Raw genomic sequence first — 16,133 nt, forward strand, 5'->3', positions numbered from 1 at the left:
TACAGACCACTGAGAACAACAGGTGTTACCCCAACTATGTGCAGCCAAATGACCATTCCCGCATAACCCATCCCTCTAACTTTCTACTCTACCTGCAGAAGACCTCAGTTCTGGAGAAAGCTAACTAAGGGCACAAGTCTAGGAACTACTTTGCACAGTAATGGGCTGAGGAGAGGTGTGGGCTGAAAAGCAATGAGATTAAATAAAGTCTCCAGACTGAAACCAGCCACCTTCCCTGTTCCTGCTCTCACAACTCCAGCAGCTAGTCTTATGCACCCTCCACCCCACAAAAAAACCCTAACTCTGCTACCCCAGACAGGACTTCAGAGGATTCCTCTTTGGGAAAACTGAATAGTTTCAAAGGAAAATAAAACCTGCAGATGATGACATTTGTAAATGCCCCCGACCCAAAGAAAGAGGCCAGCCCACCGCCTGATTCCCTGTACAGTGAAAATGATCCACCAACAAGCCCTGCCCATGCACGGAGTCTCCAGTCAATATGTCAGTGCCTCATTTAAAAATTTTTTTTATTATTATTATTTTTTTTACAGATGGCTGTCACCCAAGCTGGAGTACAGTGGCACAATCATAGCTCACTGCAGCCTCAAACTCCTAGACTCAAGCAATCCTTCTGCCTCAGCCTCCTGAGTAGCTGGGACTATAGGCAAGTACCATCACACCAGGCTAATTTCCTTTTTTTGTAGAGACGAGGTCTCACTATGTTGTCCAGGCTGGCCTTGAACTCCTGGCCTCAAGCAATCCTCCCACCTCAGCCTCCCAAAATGCTGGGATTATGGGTGTGAGTCATTGTGCCAGGCCATGTCTCACTCTTAAATAGAAACAGCAAGGATTACCATACATATAAGAAAATCATATGGAAGAAATCCTCCCAAAACAAACAATTAAAAAAAAATACCAGGAAGACAAAGAGACTATGCTTGGAACAAATAGAAACTGAAAATATGTATGTATAATCAGAGATGTAATAGAGGATACTGTGGTGATAAAATAAAAATAGGATGCCTCAAAGAAACAACCAGAGACCAGATAAAAATGTATAAAAATGTAATAAATAAAAGTTAAAACTCGATAGAGGAGCTGGAAGATAAAAACAAGGAAATGTCCCAGAAAAAGTAAGAGAAAGTAAGTAAAAATGATGGGAAAAACAATAGAAAATAAAATATGCATACTTGATCAATCAAGAAAATCCAACATCCAATAAACATCCAAAACAAGAGGACAGAGAAAACAGAGGTAGAATTTGGAAAAGTTGTTCAGGAACACCCTCTAGAACTAAAGACACTAGTTTCCATATTGAAAGGGCCTACCAAGTGCTCAGCATAATGAATTTAAAAAGACGCATGTCCAGACATAGCATCATAAAATTTCAAAACGCTCAGGATAAAAAGAAGACACTTAATTTTTCTTCTCCTTTTTTTTTTTTTGAGACAGAGTCTTGCTCTGTTGCCCAGGTTGGAGTGCAGTGGCGCGATCTCGACTCACTGCAAGCTCCGCCTCCTGGGTTCATGCCATTCTCCTGCCTCAGCCTTCTGAGTAGCTGGGACTACAGGTGCCAGCCACCATGTCCGGCTAATTTTATATATATATATATATATATATTTTTTTTTTTTTTTTTTTTAGTAGAGACGGGGTTTCACCGTGTTTTCTTCTCCTTTTCTTGAGGCAGGGTCTTGCTCTGTTGCCCAGGCTACAGTGCAGTGTCACTAACTTGGCTCAATGTAGCCTTAACCTCCTGGGCTCAAGTGACCTTCCTGCCTCAGCCACCCAAGTAGCTAGGACTATAGGCGCGTGCCACCACACCTGGCTAATTTTGCTTATTTTTTGTAAAGATGAGGTCTCACTACGTTGCCCAGGCTGGTCTCAAATTCCTAGGCTCAAGAGATCCTCCTGCTTCAGCCTCCCAAAGTGCTAGGATTACAGGCTTGAGCCACTGTGCCTGGCCAGAAGATATTAAATATTTCAGGAAAAAAAAACTGGGTTATATCCATGACCATAAAACTGCTCAATAGCTACCAAGATACTAGAAGACAATGAAGCAATGCCTTCAAAATTCTAAAGGAAAAGTTATTCGAGTCTAAAATTCTTAATCCTACCCAACTATTAATTTGGTGCTAAACCAGAATAAAGATATTTTTTAGACATAGAATAACTCAAAATATATATCTCATATACCCTTTTTTTTTTTTTGAGATGGAGTCTCACTCTGTCGCCCAGGCTGGAGTGCAGTGGCACGATCTTGGCTCACTGCAACCTCTGCCTCCCAGGTTCAAGCAATTCTCTGCCTCAGCCTCCCAAGTAGCTGGGATTACAGGTGCCCACCACCACGCCCAGCTAATTTTTTGTTTTTAGTAGAGATGGGGTTTCACCATCTTGACCAGGCTGGTCTTGAACTCCTGACCTCGTGATCTACCCGCCTCGGCCTCCCAAAGTGCTGGGATTACAGGTGTGAGCCACTGCGCCCAGCCTTCATACACCCTTTCTTAGACAACTACTGAGAAAGTACTTCAGAAAAACAGAAAAAAATCAATAAAAAAGAGAAGGAACTCCAGGAGAGGAGGGATACAGAACAGGAGATTTATGAAGTTAAGTTCCAGTATGACAGCTTTATACCAGGCCCAGAGAACAACCAGGACAGACTGGGGTAGGATAAAAGATGTGTGAGAAAAATCTCCAGAAAAACAATAAAACCTACAAACTATTTGATGTGTTTAAGTGTTGTTAAAAGGAAAAAAAAAAAAAAAAAGAACATTGTTAGGTACTTGACAGATCTAGTGGAGCAACCAGGGAATAAAACAGTGATTGGCACCCACGAACTAAGCAAAAAACCAAACAAGCAATAAAAGACAATTATTAACCCCAGGAAAAATAAAAGGTAGTACATGGAAGAAAAAAGTAGTCATAGTTACTACTTTGCCCAGCAGTGGAATAACACATACAGTGTTGTAAAATATAGGTGCTGATACTGATTCAATAAAAACTATGATGTTGACCAGGTGTGGTGGTTCATGCTTATAGTCCTGGCACTTTGGGAGGCCAAGGAGGGTGGATCGCTTAAGTCCAGGAATTCGACAGCAGCCTGGGCAACATGGCAAAACCCTGTCTCTATAAAAAATACAAAAATTAGCCAGGCATGATGGAGGGTGCTTGTAGTCCTAGCTACTCAGGAGGCTGAAGTGGGAGGATCACCTGAGCTGGGGAGGTCAAGGCTTCCGTGAGCCATGACTGCCACTGCACTCTAGCCCTGAGTGACAGAGTGAGACCCCGTCTCAAAAACAAAACAAGAAAAAACAAAACAAACAAACAAGAAACCATGGTGTAACTACTACAGGAAAATCAGGCAAAGGGGAAAAGGGGATATTGGTACCAAAGAGCTAAATTTTTTTTTTTTTTTGAGATGGAGTCTTGCTCTGTCACCCAGGCTGGAATGCAGTGGCGAGATCTCAGCTCACTGCAACCTCCACCTACCTGGCTCAAACCATTCCCCTGCCTCAGCCTCCTGAGTAGCTGGGATTACAGGCGCACACCACCACACCCGGCTAATTTTTTTCCTATTTTTAGTAGCGATGGGGTTTCACCATGTTGGCAAGACTGGTCAAACTCCTGATCTCAGGCAATCCAACCGCCTTGGCCTCCAAGTGCTGGGATTATAGGAGTGAGCCACTGCACCTGGCCCCAAAGAGCTAAATCTTTATCACTGTCCATGATGGGAGTGCAACAAATAATGTCTAAAATTTATAATTCAGGAAATATAATATAAGGTCTTATTTAGAAATATGGAATACTAGCAAAAGCCAGAAAGTAGTTGCTTCAAAGAAGTTGAACTAGGGGTGGGAAGAAAGAGGAAGGCTGCTATTCTAATCATAAGCCTTTTAGAACCTTTTTTAATTTTTTTTAAGAGATAAGGTCTTACTCTGTCACCCAGGCTGGAGTGCAGTGGCATGATCACAGCTCACTGCAGCCTCAAACTTGCAAGCTCAAGCAATCCTCCTGCCTCAGCCTCCCAAGTAGTTGGGACTACAGGTACATGCCACTGTGCCAGGCTAATTTTTTTATGTTTTGCAGAGACAAGCTCTTGCTATGTTCCCCAGGCTGGTCTTAATCTTCTGGGCTCAAGTGATCTTCCTGCCTCGGCTTCCCAAAGTGCTGAGATTACAGGTATGAGCCACCACACCTGGCCTAGAACTTTTTTTTAAAGCTATGTTAACAGTGACTGTCTGAGAAGTTAAGTTTTCAAGATGTTTTAATTTTTTTCTCTTGCCATGACTACATTTTCTAAATAATCTTGTATTACTTGTGTAATTTTTAAAAATGTTTTTAAGTGTTGCATTAAAAAAAAACAAAACAAAACCACAGCACAAGTGTTGCAAAATCTTGCATAAATCAGGGACTGACCTTTGTACTCTCCTTTCAGGGCCTTACCTTTTATCGTAGTCAAAATGAAGAAAGCAATGAGGGTGTTGTTGATGGCACAGGTAGACTTGGCAACACAAGACAAAATCGTGTAAGGATTTAAGAGATAGCTGGGGAAGAACAAACATATTTGGCATTAGTAATCCTGACAAAGGAGCCCTCGCCATTACAGCAAGGAAGTTCCAAGAGATTTATTAAAAGCTTACGCAAAGGAAGGCAGCTTCTCAGAAATGAGTTCCCCCAAATAAAAGAGAATAGAGTGGGGGGTGAGGCTGATAAGTAAAAGGTACTGAACATGGACTGCCTATTCTGTTCTATAGGGTATATGGAAAACTGTTGTATTTAATCATCACAGAGATCCTGTAACTCGCAATAACATCATTCCAGTTTTGCAGATGAGGAAACATTTGCAGGTGACATTCAAGAAGCAGCTGAGTCTCAATGGTAAAGCGACTTGCCCAAAATCTCACAAACTAATAAATACATCCAAAATCAGGTCTTTCTAGCTCTATAAATGTTCTTTTTACTATTTCAGATTTCAAAAAATGATAAAATTCTACCAATTCCCACAGAGCCACATATCTCAAGAATAGCTACATTTACCTCTGAGAACCAGGAAAGTACATTTTCCTCAGTCAGGCTCCTAAGCCCTGACACAGGTCATGCCAATCCAAGAGTTAAAGCAGCTTAGATGTAGCCTTCTTGGCAGTTAAACAGAATCCACTGAGCCAGACCCCAAGGACAGAATAAATATCTACTGAGCTCAACAAGTCAAGTGTTACAGAACTTCAAAGGACATCTGGACCCTCACTAGGAAGGAGTTAATAAGCTGAAACACCTAGTGTTTTCCTGAGATGGGAAGGAATGAACTGAGAAAATGAATTCGAAATGCTTGTGAGTAGGGAAATCTTAGATAGCCATAACAAATTGTTTGTATTTATTTCTATCCTGCTTCCACAAAGGATTTGAGGCAGCTAAAATGAGAACAAGCCGGGAGCAGTGGCTCACGCCTGTAATCCCAGCACTTTGGGAGGCCGACACAGGCAGATCACCTGAGGTCGGGAGTTTGAGACCAGCCTGACCAACATGGAGAAACCCTGCCTCTACTAAAAATACAAAATTGGCCAGGCGTGGTGGCACATGCCTGTAATCCCAGCTACTCGGGAGCCTGAGGCAGGAGAATCGCTTGAACCCGGGAGGCTGAGGTTGCAGTGAACCGAGATGACGCCATTGCACTCCAGCCTGGGCAACAAGAGTGAAACTCAGTCTCAAAAAAAAAAAAAGAGAACAGATAATAAAAAATAGGCTAGGCATGGTGGCTCACTCACACCTGTAATCCCAGCACTTTGGGAGGCCAAGGTGGGTGGATCACTTGAGCTCGAGTTCGAGACCAGCCTAGCCAACATGGCGAGACTCTGTCTCTACTAAAAAAAAAAACACAAAAAAACCCTTAGCCAGGCATGGTAGTACACACCTGTAGTCCCAGATACTTGGGAGGCTGAGGTGGGAGAATCACTTCAGTCCAGGAGGTAGAGGCTGCAGTGAGCCGTGACTGTACCACTGTACTCCAGCCTGGGTGACAGAGTGAGACTCCATCTCAAAACAACAAAGAACAGATAATAAAAAATAATAGCAAAGTACAAATAGAAATAAAGAATCAGCCAGGAGCAATAACTCATGCCTGTAATCCCAGCACTTTGGGAGGCCGAGGTGGGTGGATCATTTGAGGTCAGGAGTTCAAGACCAGCCTGGCCAACATGGTGAAACCCCGTCTCTGCTAAAAGTACAAAAAAATATCCAGGCGTGGTGGCGGCTACCTGTAGTCCCAGCTACTCGGGAGGCTGAGGCAGGAGAATTGCTTGAACCCAGGAGGTAGAGGTTGCAGTGAGCCGAGATTGCACCACTGCACTCCAGCCTGGGCAACAGAGCAAGACTCCGTCTCAAATAAATAAATAAATAATCAAGAGCAAGGAAAACATAAATAAAAGGAGACAGTGAAGGCAATGGAAGGACCACCAAATGGATATTCTACAGCACTATAGTAATCAGCTACAAATTCGGCTCTGAGTTTCCTGGCAGAGAAAGTGAAAAGGTAGACTAGTTACATAATTCTGGTTATCAGATAGGAAGAAACATGCCAGTGTCTCAGGAAGAGATGATGATTATTATTCACAAATAAAGACCTTAAATCCAATACCTCCCACGACTGTGAGATTAGCAGTTCTACAGCCAAAGGCCTAGAAATTGCTGGCGGTTTTTTTCAGCAATTACAGACAGGCTTGTTACATAATCTTTAAAGAAACAGCTGCTGCTATTACAAAGCTACCCCCAGGACACATATAAGTCCATAAGAGATTCATAAAGTTGCTAAATTTCTGGTTCTATTAAGGTAGATCCCACCAATATTTCTGAAATACATAGATTAGAACTGATAGTCCAAAACTATTTGGTGGGAAGAAAAAAAAGCCATTTCTAAATAGCAGGTGACGTTCAAGAAGCAGCTGCATAGACATCTAATAGGGAATAGGAAATCCACACACAAGGCAGAAGGTTGAGTAAACTAGTCTCACAAGGCCCCTTCTAATTCTGAAGTTCTAAGGGCGTGTTTTTCCACGAGGAAACTTGTTTGTCTTGTTTACTGTATATCCCTAGAAACTGGTATATTATTAATATTCAATGACTATTAGTGGATTGAATAATTATTCACATTTGCCTATCTCAGGAAGATAAATGGGAATAACCCAAAAGAGTACAACTTAATGGTAGCACTGGGTACTCCCTAGAGAATTCTTTCATAGAGCCTCAGTAAGTTCCAGTCTTCCACATGGGTCACCCAGCTGGAATGCATCTGTTTGGCACTTCAGTTTTATAAGCTACAAATGGGGGACTATACTGTACACGAAACATAAGAGCTGCTTGAAATGGCAGCCACATAAAAACCAAACTTTTATTCAATCCATACATCACAATTGAAGAACTTTAGAAACACTGGTTATAAGTAGGCTGGAACCCAGATCAGCATGGAGTCAAAAAGCATTTGTGAAGGGTTTGATTGTACACAGCCCTGTGTGAGTCTTTGTCCCAAGAGAGACAGAATGGCTCTGTCTCTTTTGCTGGCCAGAACAACAGAGCCCAGTTGTGCAACAGAACTACAGCAAATACTTGATGACTAAGATTGCAAATCTCCAAAAATACAACAAACAACATGGGAAAGTCTCATCAGATTTTCCTCGCATTTGTTGGCACTAAGCCTGTTTTGTCAGGGAATACTTACAACAGGGCCACTTTCAAAGGGATGTAACGCATTTCCATAGGGGTCCGGATGAGTTCGGCCACATCTGGGGCATACTGGTCCAGTTCTAGGAGGAGTTTCTGCTTTTTAAACTAGAAAAAAAAAAAAAAAGGAAAAGATAAAACACATGAAACAATTCACTTCCCATTGTTTTTATGCTGAAGACAAAAGTCCTTTCCAAGGCCCACATGGCCCTGCCTGGTCTGGCCCTACCTCTCCAGGCTCATCTCACACTCGGCCCTCCCCATCCCCTTTCTGGGTTCCAGCACCATGAACATGCTGTGTCCCTCCTTTTCCCACAACTTTGCATTTGACCTGGAATAATTTCTTCTTCTCTTTCCCTAGTTAACTCCCACACGGTCCTTATATCTCAGTTAAATCATCATTTCCTTAGGAAGGCACACTTTCCCTCACCATCCCACATCCAGGTAAAATCCCCCTGTTATATATGTTCTTTCACATATGTTCACAGTTAGTAACTTTTTCACTTATTTATATGATTGACTAATGTCTGTCTCCCTCATTAGACTAAGAGTTCCATGAGGGCAGGGACCATGTTTATTTGCTTACCATGTATGCCTAACACCTGGCACAGTGGACAAACAATAAATATCTGTTGAATGGCTAAATGAATGACTTGCTGGCAAAGCAAAGTTCATAGCCATTTGAAGAGTTATCATCAGTGGCCTAAAGACTCCAAAGTTCCATCCATGAAGAAGTATTGTCAAGCAAGGTAGAATGATCCCAAATGTCACAGGATCTTGGGTTATGTTTTACTTCCACAGAGGAGGTGTAGAATGGCCATGATGATCAAGAGGAGGAAAGCTGGGTGTGGGTGGGCAGCTGGATAGTTAATAGGGAGTGGGATGGGGGTGGAAAGCTCTTGCCTTCCGCTGGTGTGTCCTAACAAGTTCATGGGTGTGTTCCAGAGTGAAAGAAAGGTAGGCAATCTTATAAGCAAACATGGGTCAGAATATAGATGAGAAAGCCTCTCAAACCAAAATCGGTGGCCCTGTTGATTTAATGATCAAAGAATCTCATTTAGACAATATAAAATCAATGCTGCTATCTATTAGAAAACAGTATTTCAGAGGAGCCAAGATAGCTGTGCTTAACTGTGAAGGATTAAAAATTTAATGATGTAAAAAGCAGATCACACTAGAAAATATACTGCATTGTGACATTTACATGAAGTTAAAAGCATGTAAAATAATACTATGTGTTGGGGGCCAGGCATGGTGGCTCATGCCTGTAATCCCAGCACTTTGGGAGGCCGAGGCAGGCAGATCACAAGGTCAGGAGATCGAGACCATCCTGGCTAACATGGTGAAACCCCGTCTCTACTAAAAATACAAAAAATTAGCCGGGCGTGGTGGCGGGCACCTGTAGTCCCAGCTACTCGGGAGGCTGAGGCAGGAGAATGGCGTGAACCCGGGAGGCGGAGCTTGCAGTGAGCCGAGATTATACCACCGCACTCCAGCCTGGGCGACAGAGCAAGACTCCGTCTCAAAAAAAATAAAAATAAAAAATAATACTATGTGTTATTTAGTAACATATATACTAAAAGTCAAGGCCATGTGTGTGGATGATAACCACTAGATTCAGAACAGTGGTACTGGGTAGGAGGAGAAATAGGGAGATGAAAGTATGAGAGAGAGAGAGAGCTGTAGGAGTAAATTTTTTTCAGCCCAAAAATAGGTTCAAAAGTATGTACTATGCTTTATCTATTTTTGCATGTCTTAGGTCTTTCAAAATTAAAAAAAAATTAACCAAAAAATATTTTTAGAAGACCATCTTTCAGTTTAAACTTGCACAGGTTTAGGTAGAGGCTTAATCTGAAAACCTGCAACAAACTTCAAAAACCTCCCTTTGATCATCTCTGTTCTTCTCACAGTTGGCAGAGTCCAAGTTAAGCGGTGGGAATTATCAGTAAGATTTATGGTGCCATTCACAGCTGGGGTTGTTTAATTAAAAGGACAAAATATAAACCAAGGTGCTTTTATCACAGAGAAGGGGGCTGGCTCAGCAATCAAATGCTTAGTGAGGACAGCTGCAGCAGTGGTAGAAGGAAGGAGGCCTCACTAGCTAAGAGGTCTAGAGTTCTGCAGCAAAAACAAGGCCACCTGGAGTGGGTGAGAGCCACAAAGAAGGCTGTGAGAAAGGAACAGAGTTCATCCAGGGGCAGCCAGACAGACAGGTGGGAATGCAGACCTCATTCCCCAGGCTGGAAGCCAGCCAGCAGGGCTGCACTGAGAGAAAGAGGCAACTACCCGGGATGTGTACATCCTGGGCAAAGGTGACACTGTGCCAGCAATGGAAGTACTTCCTTATAACCACAATCTTCTCAAATACTTTAAAACAGAAAGATCTTCTGAAAGGAGTCTCCAGGTGGGAAGGCACACAGATCAGCAATCCCCACATTCTCAGCTTTCTAGTCTCCCTCAATTTCAGCAGCACAGGCACTATTATGGCTCTCCTCATAGGCCCAATATCAGCTCTCCTAAGTGTAGACAAAATCCCTTTTAAAAATCCCTATTGCATCCAGCTAGAGACAGGAAAGTGGCTAAAATCAATGGATTTTTAAAATTATACACACATGTGTGCACGCACACACACACACACACCTTAAGAAAATATAAGTATAAAATGAAGTTAGGGTATATATTAAAATCTGATGATCAATATTTCTAGATACATTCATTAGTCTTGACAATGATAAGATTTAAAACAATGACAGGAGAGATTAAAAGTGATGTGAAGGGTAGTGACCTGGATATCTTACCTTTGTGATCACTAATCAGCTTGTAGACAGATGGTATGCTTTTCCATATGTAAGTTATATTAAAAAATCAAAATGTTTTAATTTTTAAAAATCTCCAGGGTAGAGTCTTCCTTTCCTTCCACCCACTCCTCTATACAGCCCTTTCCTTGTCCCTTGAAAGATAGGTTTTGCAAGGACATAATTCCCCTACTTCAAATAAAGGGCTTTTTTTTTTTGGAGACAGAGTCTTGCTCTGTCACCAGGATGGAGTGCAGTGTTGCGATCTCAGCTCAATGCAACCTCCGCCTCCCAGGTTCAAGTGATTCTCTTGCCTCAGCCACCCGAGTAGGTGGGATTACAGGCGCCCACCACCACGCTCGGCTAATTTTTGTATTTTTAGTAGAGACGGGCTTTCACTACGTTGAAACTCCTGACCAGGCTGGAGTTTCACCAGGCTGGTCTTGAACTCCTGACCTCGTGATCTGCCTGCCTCAGCCTCCCAAAGTGTTGGGATTACAGGCGTGAGCCACAGCGCCCGGCTATAAAGGGCTTTTTCTAATCATTGAAGCTGCATCTACGTTCATTTGCATCCCCAAAAACTATGGTGGGGTCGGGGAGAGGAAACACTCCACCCCTGTCCCTACTCCTCTCCAACTGTTAGCCTCAGCACATTCCAAATTCAGGAGCCTAGCCTCCAAATTTACAACCCTCTAATCATATTAAGGGGACACAGGTTTTTATCATCCATTATCAAACCACCTGCAGCTCTCTTAACATAAATTCTGAGTTCCAAACAAGAAGCACCATCTCAGCAAAGGACAGACTAGATTAACACTGTTTTTGTCAAGTGAGATAGATGTAAAATGTCATGATAACCAACTGGTCACCATCAGCATTCAGTCCGCAGGCTAACAGCTGGAGGGGGGTGGGGGTGCAGTCCCCTCTCTGCCCTATAGTTCTCCCAGATGCATCTGTGTGTAGACATAGTTTCATTACCAAGGATAAAAAGACTCAAATCCCACCAAGATTTAAATACTTCCCAGACTATGCGATATGAACCCTTCTGACAAAGGGAAGAAGATTTAGAGGAAGACATGCTGCTATCCTACCTAAATCAACAGTAGTATGTTAGTATCATCAAAATCTGCCATTTAAAATGAGTTAATTTTTGACAGAGCATACATAAAACTTCTATTCTGATGAAGAAACCTAATGTTCTAATAGTCTGAACTCTAAAAGTGGAAAAACAAAAACATTCCAAATTTTACTTCAGTCTTGGTAATAACAGAATGTCTTGGTGCACTAAAAACCAGGGTATTGACAACACCGTTTGGCTTTCTCTCTCCCTCTTTAAATCATGCAAAGAAAAAAACCCAAAAATCTCTATATATTTCCAAATAAACTCAGAAATAACAAACAAATTATTGGTGCTCTAAATTAAAGGCATCTCTCCTATTGACATTGAAGCCTGACTTTGTTAGGCAATTAACTGAAACCTAGTTTCATTGCTTCCTCATAAACTAACCCTACCATTAAAAACTGTTTTGTTTTGAGACAGTGTTTCACTCTGTCACTCAGGCAGGAGTGCAGTGGCATGACCACAGCTCACTGCAGCCTTGACCTCCCATGCTCAAGCCATCCTCCTGTCTCAGTCTCCAGAGTAGCTGGGCCTACAGGCACATACCACCACTCCTGGCTAATTTTTTAAAGAATTTTTTGTAGAGACAGGGTCCCACTATGTTGCCCAGGCTGGTCTTAAGCAAAAAATTGTTTTAACTAGGGAGTGTGAGAGGTTTTTTGATGAGAATTAAGCAGGAAAAAAAAAATACATATGGCATTAGCATCTAATCAACTTTCATTAAAACACAGTTCAGTTTTACATTTTGGTTATAAAGATCTGGGTAACTGTGGTCTTAGATGAAAGCTACCAATCCTGCCTCAGCTATTCATATCTATATCACACATATATATATCTCATATATATATATGCACACACACATATATCTCATATATATATATTATATATATATATATATGCACACACACAAGTTTATTTTTTCCCTAGTCTTTTTTTTTTTTTTTTTTTTTGGAGATTCACTTTCAAAAAGTTTCACTCTGTTGCCCAGGCTGGAGTACAGTGGCGCGATCTTGGCTCACTCCAATCTCCACCACCCGGGTTCAATTGATTCTTATGCCTCAGCCTCCCAAGTAGCTGGGATTACAGGTGCACGCCATCACACTTGGCTAATTTTTGTATTATTGGTAGAGACTGTCTACCTACCCAACCTATTTCGGAGAAGAGAATAGTCACTGCTAATTCATCTCTGAATTCCTCAGCTTATGAAACCCATGCCCAATTATTTCATCTACGGCCCTCAAGAGAATCCTGTTAAAGCATTTCATCTCAGCCCCTAAAGTTTTCAAGATATGCTCCATTAGTTTAAGATATATACTCCCTGGTCTTGGTGATACTAAGTCCCTAAAATATAGTTCTTAATTTTAGAGGAAGAGTCAAAGACCACACACCAATAACAGCTATGAACTCTTGGAAACAATGATATACGCACACACACATATAATTCTTCATACCATTTCCACGGTTTTATAGGCCCATTAAGGCTATAAATGAACCCCAAGTTAAGAACCCTCAGTCTAGATATTTTTAAAAATCTCTCTAAAGTCTAAAATTCTAGAATTCACCAGCTTCATCTGTCACTGATGACCAGTGACACAGAAAAGCACACTGCTATTTCTGGTTTTATTAGTAACAAAAGCTAAAATGAACCACAAACAGACAATGCCAATGAGATGCAGCCTTACTTCACCCCAGCCTAAATCTTCTCTCTCAGTGGCTCCCAGCCAATCAAGGAGTGTTGTAGCCATTTAACTACATGGGTAGTACACATGGTTAATCTGTTAACTTTCTCAGACCCCAGGAAAAGAAGAATGGTCCCACTATGCAATTCTCCTTGGCTATTACATATGGATTAAGACTGAAGTTTATATCAGGCATTTAATACATGCCAAATTTTCCAATTAAGATTACTTTCTGCAGGGAGACAGAAATGACATTGAGAATCCAATTTTACCTCAGATAGGCATAACAGTGACTTAAAAGCTGTATTTATCTTCCTATGCAAAAAAAAAAAAAAAAAAAAGACTGGTGAAAGACTAGAAGATTTTTAAGGGTCCTCATTAACGACAGGTAATATAACTGTTGTTCAGCACTACTCCAGAAGTCTGAACTTGCACAGGTATGTGGATATTAATAGTTATTAATAAGCTACATAGATGAAGCTGGCCCTTCTTTATCTGTTAGTAAAGCTGTCTTGTGGGTTTGGGGTTGATCATTCCAGAGCTGGCTGAACAGGCCAGAAGTTTCACCATCACTTCCTAGCACTTTAAAGCAGCTGGATCCTTAAGTATAAGATCTTTGTAATAACAAAGACCAGAAGGTTACCAAATTCCACCAGCTTTGCTCCACCCACAAACTACTTACCACAACTTTATTGAAGTCCTGGATTGCAAAATACAGGGCAATAGCAGTGAGTGCATCAGTTATCTGTCAAAAGAAAGAGAAATAATAGGAAATGGAACACAGTAAGTGTAAGAGTACTAGAGTGCTACTAGGGCTTGGAGTTTTGAGATAGTGATGGACTACCAAGTACTGGACTCTTACAATCAGGTAGAACTTCAACCCTCACTTTGACTACCCAAAGATAAGGCCCATTCAGGCAGGGTGAACTGGAAATCCCTGAGGATCAGGACCCATCTAGGTTCACTTCAGTTTAGTGGCCCATATCTGCTCTAGAATTGCAAGATACTTATGTTTTTTGTAAAATGGAAATAATACCCACTGCTTTGCATGCCTGATGTATGTCAAGTGCCTAGCACACAGTAGGTCCTCAATAAATAGAGTTTGTTATAATTACTAAGGAAGACCTCAGTGGGCTTCCTGGGTATTTCTTGACTCAAATTTTCAATCCCAGACAAGTGTTTCAAATTGCTATGCTCTCAAAACATAGACCTGTCATCCCAATTCTGAAGCTTCTCGTCCCTGAAAGCCTCAAGCCTGTGTCCTCTTCTTCCATAATGACTCACAGAATCTCTTGGCAAAATGCTTAGGACAAATTCAGAATGCCCTCCACGCCGGCTTCACAATTAAAGCCAATCATAGAATCTCAGAGCTAGAAAATTCAAGACTATATATAGTCCAGAAACCAAATTCTAAAAAGAGTAAGTATTTGGAACTGGTTACACATCAGAAACTATTCCTCACACTTCCATAATACTGCCACAGTTCCATGAATTCAAAGTAAAGACATAAGTTTTTGCTTTTATTTTCTGAGAAACTCCTGAGTTCCTATGTTTTTTGTTTTTTGTTTTTTTCTTAAACACAAGATGACAAGCCGGGCACTGTGTCATGTGTCCATAGTCCCAGCAGCTGAGGAGGCTGAAATGGGAGGACCACTTAAGTCCAGGAGTCCAAGACCAGCCTGGGCAACACAGTGAGACCCCATCTCAAAAAAAAAAAAAGAGAGAGAGAGAGAGAGACAATAAACCATAAAATTTAAAAATATATACATATCAATTTTATATGGAAGGTTACTTACCATAAACACCAATTCGGCATAGTCAATTAGGAAATGAAAGAGGTATATTATTAATGGAGTCTGCAGAAAAAAAACAGACATGTAAAAAAAATTAAGTTAAACCTTACTATTATCAGTTTCCAGAGTAGAGAGTGGGGAGAAAACTATTATGTCAGCAAACTATTATGCTAGTATTCTCCTTCCTGGAATACTGTTCTACGCCAGCTGGCCGGTGTGCTTATAGGGGAGAATAATTTAGTACTGCCGGACCATTTTGTGCTGCTGGGACTATCTGTTGAATTGAGTAAAGGAAGTAAAATCTGATGTGTTAAATAACCATTAAAGAATAGTCAACACACTGGCCAGGTGCGGTGGCTCACGCCTGTAATCCCAGCACTTTGGGAGGCTGAGGCGGGCAGATCACCAGGTCAGGAGATGGAGACCATCCTGGCTAACACGGTGAAACCCCCGTCTCTACTAAAAATACAAAAAAATTAGCCGGGCGTGGTGGTGGGCGCCTGTAGTCCCAACTACTAGGGAGGCTGAGGCAGAAGAATGGCGTGAACCCGGGAGGCAGAGCTTGTAGTGAGCCGAGATCGCGCCACTGCACTCCAGCGTGGGCAACAGAGCGAGACTCCGTCTCAAAAATAAATAAATAAATAAATAAATAAATAATATATAGTCAAGACACTAAAGGTAGGAGGTGAATTGTAGTTCTAAGACATATATAATAGCCGAGGGGAATTCCACAACAGACCAAGATTGCTGATTCCATTTCACTCACAAAATGAGCTTCTTCTGTTCTCTGATAAGTTTGTATAATATTTTTTTCTTTATTTATTTTCTTGAGACTAGTTCAGAAAAGATTAATGTTATTTCTTCCTCAAAGATTTGGGAAAATTCACTCACTGTGAAGCCATCTCTGCCTGGATTTTCTTTGAGAGATTTTAAATCACAGATTCGATTTATTTCATAGATAAAACATTCAGATTTGCTGTTTTTACTTTGTCAATTTAGGTAAGTTGTGTTTTTCCAGGAACTTGTCCATTTCATCTAA

General features: G+C 41.4%; 1 protein-coding gene across 1 annotated transcript in view; it reads right to left on the reverse strand.

Annotated features, from left to right (window-relative positions):
* PIGU (phosphatidylinositol glycan anchor biosynthesis class U) overlaps window positions 1-16,133 on the reverse strand; it is a 114,442-nt gene that overhangs the window by 70,324 nt on the left and 27,985 nt on the right. Inside the window, 4 exon segments of the mRNA NM_001280440.1 lie at window positions 4,441-4,541; window positions 7,706-7,815; window positions 13,984-14,046; window positions 15,098-15,157. Coding sequence (NP_001267369.1) covers window positions 4,441-4,541; window positions 7,706-7,815; window positions 13,984-14,046; window positions 15,098-15,157 — 334 coding nt within the window.

This window comes from Pan troglodytes, chromosome 21 (genome assembly GCF_028858775.2).
Source record: "Pan troglodytes isolate AG18354 chromosome 21, NHGRI_mPanTro3-v2.0_pri, whole genome shotgun sequence".
In the NCBI taxonomy this organism is placed as follows: domain Eukaryota; kingdom Metazoa; phylum Chordata; class Mammalia; order Primates; family Hominidae; genus Pan; species Pan troglodytes.